The sequence below is a fragment of the Triplophysa dalaica genome, chromosome 6, assembly GCF_015846415.1.
Source record: "Triplophysa dalaica isolate WHDGS20190420 chromosome 6, ASM1584641v1, whole genome shotgun sequence".
NCBI classification, from domain to species: Eukaryota; Metazoa; Chordata; class Actinopteri; order Cypriniformes; family Nemacheilidae; genus Triplophysa; species Triplophysa dalaica.
In genome coordinates, this window is record NC_079547.1 from 16,402,298 (window position 1) to 16,413,452 (window position 11,155).

Sequence of the window (11,155 nt, forward strand, 5' to 3'; positions counted from 1 at the left end):
AGTCTAATAAAGGTCAAACTCACTCTACAAGCTGACTGTGCTTCTTTGAGCCTGATTAAACCACTATTGCCTGAACGCTTCATTCATTGTTTTTAACATGATTAATGGTTCAATCTGCACAACCCGGTTTTGTCCAAGAAATATTGTGCTCTATAAAGATGTAAGCCAAGATAAGCGTTAAAGGTGTTAAATTGAAAGAGCAGAGCACACTCACCACAGCTACAATAATTGACCTGTAAATAGAAGAGGCTGTTTGTTTTTATATTGTCTGGAGAGCAGGATAACAGGATATCATCTGATATTCAGCACCAGTGCACTTATTTCCCTTGTGTCATTTATTGCTATCCATTGTGTTTTTATGGTTCGGTTGTTGTTTATCCACATCAAACATCTTGACTTACTCTAGTGTCTGTCGACTAAGTAAAATGTTAAGTGGAAGCGCGTTTTGCATTACATTTTCTTTCATACTCATCTTGAGATCAAGACACTAATCTCAGCCTTCACATAAACCGGCCCGGAATAGCGCCGTGTCAGAGACTCTGCTTGCATTTGGTAGTGTGATAGAGGCTCAGTGAGGTATTTTAAACTGCTACCCAGGGCAACATGTCTGTGATAAAGCCCAGCCCTGCGGAGAAAGTACAGAATTGATGAACGGTGCAAAAATCAGAACTTTGATGATCTGCTAAATGTCTCCTGTCTTTGGTCCTCATTCGCAAAACTAGTCTCGCATAGACAGTCTTTTGAGTTGTGGATTAAAGTCTGGTTTGTTTTCTTTGGATTTAGTTTTTACATGCTGAAATCGATACAACAGTTATAGAGTGGCACAAAAAATATATGATTATTATTCAAGATATGAAGTGTTAAAAGGACAAAAAATTCACAAAAATTCGGTCATTTATTCACCCTCATTTCAGTTAAAACCTGTATATGAATCTTTCTTCCGTGGAATTGGAAGATATTTTGATAAATGTCTCAGTGGATTTGTGTCCGTACAATAGATATCAATGGGGCCCTATCGTTTGGCTACCAACGTTCCTAAAAAATAAATTATTTTGTGTTCTGCAAACGAAAGAACACAGGTTTAAATTGACATGAAGTGAGTAAATAGTGTATGGTTTTTCTTTTTTTTTCAGTGAATGGACTTTAGTTGCCTTGTTGGAAGAACATCTAAAGATGACATGCCTCAAATGAAGTATGACTGGTCTGGGTGTTGTAACAGTTAACATTGAAAAGTTGCATTTATGCGTTTTCAAGGTGCTTTCATCTAGAACATTCCCTAGGAATCAAACCCATGACCTTGATGTTGCTCGCTCTCATTTTGTCAACTTGATACCTTACAGCTGGTTGGTCATCAGTGATCTTTAAATGGTTATATTTACATGCTGATCACAAATCAGAATCTGCAATGATGCAATTAAATAAATCCAGTACAATCGATAGGTTGCCTCCCTACAGTTTCTCTCCCGAGCATTCGCTATGGCAGTCCATGGTGCTTGTTTAAGGCTTCCAATATTAATTCAGTCTCATGACGCATCGATCGTGTGAATACTTAACGCTTTTCTTGTTTCCCAGTGTGTGCCTGGAAAAGAAAGGCATGCCGGTCGCAATCGGTAAGTTGTGGGTTTTTTGACGTTTTTCTTGATTACCATGACGACAAGGTGCTGTTTCTGGCATACAGATTTGCCTCATTCATCTGTTTGCCAAGACAAGACGTTGTAAACTTTAAAATAATTTCCCTTTGTCAAATGGTTATGCTGAAAAGCCTCATTTATGGCCCAAACAATATGTTTGTCATCAGGGGAGAGACGCATAAACTAATGAAAATACGTTTCTCGGTGTGAGCAAGACAATTTAAACTGTCTCAGGATGGAATCACGGCCTCTTAAATTCAGATTTGATTAGAAATGAGCGAATATACAACTCTTGTTGAAAATAATTTCGAGCTGCATGTGTGAATTTGAAACCGAAGACTTAGTCAAGGTGGTTTGTCAGGTTGTGTTGTGCAGTTGACTACTTTTTCACCTTTTGTCTCACTTTCAGTCTCCTTATAAAAGGTAATAGTTTGTTTTTCACTATGTTCGACTAAGGATTATTTCAGATGTATATTTCAACATATTGACTATTTAACATTTAAGGATTTGGTATAATTTACTGTACTTGCATTGTATGTATTCACTTCTTTTTATACTATTACTGTGAAGCGGGGATGAAGTTTCAAGCTTCAAAAAGTCTTCCATACGACTATTGATTTACATCACAGATCATCTTATGTTCAATCAATGGTTTGAATGACCATCAGCTTTTGTATAAAAAAACGTGAAATATAGCTCAAGCTGTTATAAACACTTTTGCGATCGTTTCATGGTCATTTTGTATACTTTTTTAACCTTGAAAACTTCAGTCTTCATCCAGGTTATTGCATGAATTTTCTCATTTTGTGTTAAATGGATAAAAAAGTCATGGTTTGAAATGGCATGAAAGTGTTTTTATTTTGAGTGAAATTTTCCTTCAAGAATGTGTGTTGGCGTATACAATAAAACATGTTCTCTTTGTCACTTGTACGCTACCCGTGAATTAATTTTGAGGTAAGAACTATATCCTGATCTAGAAAAATGCTCAGGTTTTCTGGTGCCATTGTGACGTTTCTGTTTTGTTTGCATGTGTTCATGTTCATTGTTCATTGCCTTGTCTATAAAATACCTGAATTCCATTGTACAAAAATGTGATGTGTTGGAAGCTTTAAACCAGATTGTATTAGGATGTGAAATGAATTTTAAATGTTAAATGAATCCGTGAATTTTCACCGGCACCACCACCATTTTTTACGCATGTACAAATGCTGCTAAAGTCAAGTTGAGCTCGGTTTATGCTCAGCATGTAACTGAGACCACCGAATATAAGATAATGTGCTGTTGCATTTGTAGTATTAACAGAAGCTCTGGTTGCTTTTGATTTTTAAAATATAAATTTTCACTTTGTCTGACGCCTTTTTTTTGCTTTAGTGGACCAAGGCATGTTTGAGAACTCAAACGCTTCAGAACAGTCGAAGCAGAATTCTCGCTCCGTCACTCCAGCGTGCTTTACAGACACATCCGCCCTCGCAGCTTCAAAAACAGGGGGCAGCCAGCACCTAAAAAATGCCCTCAACTTGGGCAAAGCCATGGGGGCGAAGGTGAACGACCTGCTGCGCAGAAAAGATCCCAACGGCCTCGGAGACATCGGGGTGACGGAGGTCAATAAGAACGTGGAGGCAGTTTGGTCCAGTCTGACTGAAATTGGTCTCAGTTCAACAGGGAACAGGTAGATTTCACACTCACTCAAACACAACCATAAACACACATGTCCTTATCTGGCTACTCCACTTTCCTTTCCAATAAATATCTAAACAAATAGTAAACAAATGTATTTTTAGAGAATTTTGATTTATTTCTCCCAAAAAATAGTATGTATACACTTTTAATATTTGTATTACAAATTAACCTTTCGTCAAGTTGATCGGGTACATGTTCATAGATCTATCCATCATTCCCCATATGTCGTCAGTCATTGTGTAAGTTGCCTCACACTAGCCAATCATATGTCACAGTGGCAGTTTATACCAACTCCTCCAGCAATGAATTTGAAACGAGAAATGTCTTTGAACTCTTATTGTATGTGAAAGCCATGAGTTACTGTTCAGATTTGATTGACATCTCTTTGAGAGGAGAAAAAAGCTTTCTGACAGCCATGCACAGTTACCGCCATCATTACCGGAAAGCTTTAAACGAATGTATACGTGTGTGTGTGTGTTGCATCGGGCAAACTGTCAATTTTTTTATTATGTGTTATGGATAATTATTCTATCATAATAAGTGGTGTTTGCCACTGAATTAGCGTTAATGTTGCTCATACTTTGCTACATTTTGCGCTTCAGCATAGCCTTTGCTATAGACGATTTCATCGGACACAGGTGCCTGTTATCTTCCGTTCTTTGATTGGCTATAACAATACATTTTATATTTGATTTCTATTAATATTTTATTGTATATTAATTATATTGAATTTGTTTAAAACTACTCAACAGTTATTAATTCTTTGTTGAGGTCAACCAGAAGTTAAGTTTGGGCCACATAACATTCATAACGTGTTTTTAGAGATGCAACGATTCACTCGGCTCACGCTGCGATACGATTCGCAATATGAAATTTTCAAGATTTATTTTCTCAATAAGTTGAGATAAATTAGAAATGAACAGGTGCACTATCATTATTTTTCAAAGGCTGCAAAACTAAATTGCAATTTTAAAACAAATAGGAGTAAAGCAGGGGAGCTCACATCAGCCATCTCTCATCTGTAACTGCAGGGTTTGATTATAAATGTTTCTAGGACAACCAAAGCTAGAAACGGCTTCTAACAACCTCGTAGCCAGAGACTGGTTGACGCAAGTCGCTGGTGCTCTTAATGTCTCTGATCTTCCTAACTTTGAATTATTGATTTTATTGAAGAAATATCAGCATTTCCAGGGTTTCTAAGTTTGCAGTAAACAGAGCGGCCCCTGCTGTTCAAAATATGTAATGCGATTTCTGACTTGAATCGTCCCATATTATAATTGATTCTCAACCGGCTCATGGTGAATCCCTATTTGTTTATGTTGTTGCCACTGAAACTGTCTATACTAAGTAAAGCATGCATAGTTATCAACCAATCAGCATCAATATATAAAAAAAATTCACTTAGAGAATTATTATTACTATTTTACACAGCCACTCAAAACACTTCAGCATTGGCTGTTTTTAGACAGCAGCTGTGTACCCCATATGGCTAATAACGTGGAAGAGATAAACTGACCTACCTGAGGTTTTCTTTATGGCTCTCATCAAAATTCATATCTTCAGCAGACCAAGTGCAAATTCCACTGCCATAAAATAAGAAATTATGTGCATTTACAATAGCTCAGCTCTCTGTCATCTCTGGTAAGGCTGTTATCATTAGACAGATATGTGGCATTCTTGAGGGAATTCTGCAGTTATCATGCCGATCAAGTTTCTCATTACATTTTCAACATCAGCACTCAATGAATCGCTCAATGAGCATCTTGTGTTACTTGAGGAGCCAATAGCATCATTGTATTCATGTGTCTAAAGGCCACCAAAATGTTGACACGTTTTTTTCATGTTTCAACAGCGAAAATGTGTAAAAAGTATGAGCTGTCCTATTGATGTGTCATCTGCACTTGACTCGTTTAATGTTTTATTATTTTAACAGCTAGTTATGCAGCTTACTTTCATCTTAAACCTCTGTATTTAATAGTCCCTAAAAGGGATAGTCCACCCAAAAATGAAAAATCTGTCATCATCTACTCACCCTTTTGACATTTCAAACCTGTATGGCTTTCATATCTTCTGCAGAACAAAAAAGAAGATATTTTGAACGATGTTGATAACTGACAGCGGTGGCAGACATTGACTTCTAATGTATGGACACAAAACCAATGCAAGTGAATGGCTACCATCGCTGTTCGGTCAACAAAATTATTGCTTTTTAACATTTTTCGAAATATCTTCTTTTTGTTCTGCGGAAGAAAGAAACTCATACAGGTTTGACATGACAAAAGGGTTCATTTTGGGGTGAATGGAATGGAAATTTAAAGTTATTTCAAGCCTGTATGAACACAGAAGAAGATATTTTGAAGAATGTTGGTTACCAAACTACATTGGAACCCTATTGACTTCTATTATATGGACACAAAACCGCAGAGACATTCCTCAAAATATCTTCTTTTGTGTTCCATAGAAGAAAGAGTCATAAAGGTTTTGAGAGACATGAGGGTGAATAAATTACAGAATTTTAATTTTGGGAGAACTATACTTTTAAGATATAAATTAATAGAACATCACAACAGAAGATGCTAGTCATAGAAAACTTTTATTTTAAAATTGAATAAAACTATTTAAATCAATTAAATGAAGTACAATTTATTTTTTATTTATCAAATTGAATTACGTTGTTTTATTTTTTTCTATCACACATAGTCTTTTTTTGTCTTCTGCTTTAATACAACACATTCATCTGAAACTATTTCTCACACACAGTCACATCTCTCTGGATTCCTTCCCTCGGCTTGATCCCCCACCTCCCAGCAAAAAGCGTCTGCCGCGTGCCCTAAAGACCACCCAGGACATGATGATATCTTCTGACCCCGTGGTGGCTTCCCCAGACTCCTCCTTCAACTCTTCACCTGACAAGACTTCTCTCATCTCCAAAGATAAAGCGCATCTTAAATCTGAACCAGGCCCCGAAGAGTCCGACCCAGAGAAGCCTTCAGAACCCGACGACCGCATCAACAACCAGATGAAAAAGAACCCCAGTTTCGAGCTTAATAATGATGTCGCGGCTGTGGTGATGAATGACTTGAGAGAGAAAACCGCTGAAGACGGAGATCAGTCGCAGCTGTTGCTATCAGTTCCAGATCTCATTCATAAGGACAATTTGGACTCAAAACAGAAGCTTGCCGGCTCTGAATTAAGATTGGCTTCCACCCCGTGTCCAGGAAAAGGGGGTTGTCGCATCAGCGTTGGGGAGGAACTGATGGGGAATGCTGCAGTGGATTACCGGACCCTCAGTTTGGAGAATGAGGAATCCCACCCTGATCTGCTCTCATTTGAATAACATGGATGGCATTTACTCTTCTTTACGTTCGTTCAGAAGACAACATCTGGAACGCAAGGACATGGGCTGGCTGGGTTAAGTTGAGTTTGTTTGGTCCGATGGTCTCTAAACAGGAGGAGGAGACCACCTTAGGCTGGTTCAAGTTTCTTTATAGCAAGTTGATTTTCAAGGCTTTAAATCATTTAATTGAACAGACAGGTTAAAGTGCCTTGAATCTGTCCAGAAAAATCACACATTTGTACATGTCATAGCTTAACTTTATAGTGAACTACCACTGATTTTGTAGCTGTAATTATAACAAATAATGAATCACTATTTTTTTAATTGTAGTATCATAATCAATTTTGAAAGACTTGTAAAGTGTTCGTGGACCTGTAAAAAAACAAGATAAATCGAATAACAGAAACCAAAGTCAATATTATACTGTAATACCCCCAAAGCTGCTGCATCTCTGCAGTTTTCTTTGCAGTTTCATCTCTTATATTTTAATTGCTTTATTCTTTTTTAAATCATGACACTATAGCTTACCTTATAGTTTACTACATGTTTTTGACTTTAGTTCAGAATTGGGCTTAGACTTCATAATCACCGCCAATACGAGGTCATGCACAACTGATCTGAAGCTTTATGCACCTAAGGCTGGCAGTCCGTACTGCTTCCTTATTGTTTTGACTGAGAAATTCCTCCTTTAAAGGGACACAGTGACCTCTAGATAACAGTCGCAACAGAAAATATAAGCAGCTTTCTTTGCAGGAAGTGCCAAGGTGGTAATCGTCAAGGTGATGATGGCTTTGGGAATGGCAGTAATGAGTTTGGGTCAAAGTGAAGGTATGCAGAAGGGTTCTGATATTCCCTGGAATGCCATAACACAACGGTAATCTCTATTCTCGCTCTCTTGTTTGTGTAGACAGCCTGACTCCCGTGACATTTTCTCTGGGCTGCTCTTTATCCCAGACGAGAGACTTCAGGTCCACAGCAAACAATGAAACTATTTACACTTTCATTATTTATAGATATATATCGTACATGTTGATCATAATGATGCAAGTCTTGCACGACTGCGATTAAATAGCCGTTATGCATTGTATGTCATATTACCAGGTAGGTGTGAAAGGTTATTGAAGGTATTGAGCAAGTTTATGTGAAGAAAAAAAACGTGTGTGTATGATGTGTTGCATTGGCATCATTACATTAACTAATATGCAGGCGCTTTATGAATGTCTTTTAGTTTGGTTACACTACTACTGTGATACAAGATGTATTTTTATGTAATATGCATATTGATTTTACTTGTATACGAACTCTAAAATGAATTTATTGTAGAGCGAAGTAGATATTTCTTGGACCACTGGATCACATATATGAAGAGTATTTAATATTATCTTCTATGATGCCTACTGTATGTGTACATGCGGTGGGAAGACGGATGTTAAAAAAATATTTATCCTGCATTGTTTTAGCCATTTTTTCTTTATTATTTTAAAAGGTTGAGAAGATTCACAATGAGAATGAAGATTATTATTCTGTACGGTGATTTATGCATTTATCAATGTTCAGTGGTCCCGTCGTCTTTAGTTCATTTTACAAAGTATGAAGGAAAACGCATGTATATGAAGGTCTTATGAGTGCACTGAATGTATTTAGGGACATCAAGTGATCAAGCTGGCTTTATTCAAGTGGTTGTTCATTATGCACATTATTTCTGATGCCGTTTGGGTCTTTCTGCCTGCATTTTCAATAAATGGTTTTATGCAAACTTTTAGTATTTTTTCTTTTTGAAAGCAATTCGCTGAACGTAATTTACAGGGTCAGTGCCCTGCTTTAACACATAACAGCAAAAATACTTTGATTTCATTTCAGAAATTCTCATGGGATTGAGCCTGCAAGCTTTTACGCTGACCGCGCTTGTTTTTAATTATTAGGCTTCAGTCACCTCAGGGTCTCTGTCTGTATCAAACATATCAAAAACAAATTACTAATAGTTTTTAATGTTCTTTGACTAACCCTGCAACCAAGATATATTGTTTTTAATTTTAATTTATTGGATTATTTAATTCCATTACAATGCATAGATCATAATCATCATCATAATAATGTGAAAGTACACGTTTTAAAGTAGTAACCTTTCAATATTAAGGTCTTCTCACAAACAGTCATTTTTTCGTATTTGGCGCTCGTTTGTACGGTGTCTCTGGATTGTCAAAATACCTCTAAAGATGCTTGCGTGGAGAAAATCGAACCCAGTCCGAATCTTTTTATGACCGCTTTATGTTTTAAGCGTCCATAGTTACACCTGGCATTCAAAATAATAACCATACCAACGTATCCAAAATGTACTGCCTCTGTGCCTCTAAATGTAAACATGACGTTTACAAGAAGCAGGTAACTAAAAATATGCTTAAATATTGAATTTAGAGCAGTGGGTGGGATGTTCTTATTTTCCATGCCGTTGTCTATTGTAGGCACATCCTGTGTTTTACCAAATCTATTCCTAAAACAACCTTGTGCCCCATAGATCACTGCCGGCTAGACATCCTGTTTAGACTGACCGACTGAGGAGTCTTTCAAACGGAAGTGAAGATTGATGTCAGGTTTAGGATTTGGGTCAAGAAAAAGATTGAATCACTGCTTACAATAGACTAATGAAATCATTTTTTTAGGGAGTGGATTACCAGTCACCTTAGTACATAGTCGTAGAGAATTTTAATACAATACATGAGTTTGATGATGCCTTTGTGGAAGCTCACTAGTATCTATTCATTTCTCACATGTTTCACAACAAACATTAATGTATATGTTAGACTTAATAATTTACTCACTAGAATATGTCTGTAAAGACAGATGCTCAACAATTTGGTCACTTTTTTATTATTCTCTAAAGTTGCCGAGATGGATAAAAGGAGAGTTTGTCCTCCAGAAATAAATGCTGTATTTTTTTGTCTTTGGTTCTAAATCACACTTAACTTTCTTCAGTCCTGAAACACTGCCTATATAAGCCATATTTCATAATAAAAAAGCGACAATGAGGTATTTCACGACAATGTTGCTTTAAAACTTTACTTTGAGTTCGCTGTGTGAACTTAAAGTAATATAAGTGTCTTATATTGTTCTATACACTGATCCCATTTGGAAAAGGTAGTTGAACGAATGCTGTGGACACAATTGTAATACAGTGTGTAAAATACATCCGTAGATGTTAAAATTTGTGCTCATTTGTCCTACTTAGCACTTCACTTTTTGTCATTTGTTATCAGATTGTTGCTGGGTTATGAGGATTTCCTTGTCATAGCATTACAAAAGCATAATTGAAAAGGTGAAATTCTGGAACGTATCCTCAAAACGTCTATGCTGGACTGTGTTCAATCCTAATAAACGTAAAAGAGAGGAACAACTCAGATGTAATGACTTCCCATAGTAAAGACAAACATTTGGTTTTCTGGTTTTAAAATGTTTGTTTGTAGTTTTATATTATGGTATATTATATTATATGATATCATATTATTATATACTGTATTTCCGTATAATATTTTTGAGTTTAGGCAATGAAGCCATTATGAACCTTTAATTATAGTCTTTGCTTTTAAAGCAATACTTTGTAGTTTTTGTCTCTAAAATTATTTCACTAGAACAACTGACAAATTGCGGGAGTAGCTGCTACCTGGCCACTAGCACACTCTGTGTTCGGGTTGGTACACACAGCCCCGCTCATCCACTGCCTGCGGAAGAGTGTGACACGGTTTCCAAATGACATTTCTGCATTCGAGGGTTTCATCAGCTTGGTAAACAAAATAACATGTATTGCACTGCCCACGGGGAATGTCATACAGCAACATTATTTACAACACTGGTAACAGACAATTGCCCTTATCAACCACATGGGGGAACCTGTGGGCAAAAGTTCTATAGTGTTGCTTTAAATACACTGTGGAATGCTGTGAAATTTCGTCAAATTTAGTATATCATATGTAAGCCAAAATTTGACTTGAGAAAATAAGTATCTCATCAAAACTGCGGAATAACACAAAGGAAACTATGAGAGTTATGTTGTCACTTAAAATTTTGATTATATATTTGCACAAAAATATTTGTATTTCTATCTACCAAAACTAATTTTAGACATTTACACCTTCAGGTCAAAACTTAAGATACTAACAAACATATCACTCATGTGTTTAAGACTTAAGCCGCTTACATCCAGTGAAATTGGCATTTAGCAGCAAACTACAATTTGTTTGCCATTGTCACATAAAACATTTTCAGACAATTTTAAGGGCCTTTTGGGCCCACTGTATGATCAGACACTTGTGTTACGATTGTAATTCACCATGACCTGTTTCCCAAATGTCCAACAGTGTTTACAGGCTGCATGACTCTTTATGCAATAACAATGCTCAGCTAGATGTCCAGTGTCTAACCAAGACACGTCGACATTGAAATAAGCAAAATAATCAAGTCAGCGGTAGGGTGCTACACCAGATGACAAGCTGTGCATTCACAAATCTGTCCT

General features: G+C 36.7%; 1 protein-coding gene across 4 annotated transcripts in view; it reads left to right on the plus strand.

Moving 5' to 3' along the window:
* nos1apa (nitric oxide synthase 1 (neuronal) adaptor protein a) overlaps window positions 1-8,398 on the plus strand; it is a 105,089-nt gene extending 96,691 nt beyond the window's left edge. Inside the window, exons 11-14 of one of the 4 annotated variants that reach the window (XR_008906940.1) lie at window positions 3,003-3,300; window positions 6,072-6,701; window positions 7,402-7,476; window positions 7,556-8,398. Coding sequence is in view for 1 of the 4 variants with exons in the window: in XM_056749935.1 (XP_056605913.1) it covers window positions 3,003-3,300; window positions 6,072-6,648 (875 nt within the window). In the remaining 3 variants the exon portion in view is untranslated. Of the gene's footprint in view, window positions 1-3,002; window positions 3,301-6,071 lie in introns of all 4 variants that reach the window. The other 3 variants (XR_008906939.1, XR_008906938.1, XM_056749935.1) reach the window with 3 other exon arrangements.
* The last annotated feature ends 2,757 nt before the right edge of the window (window positions 8,399-11,155 follow it).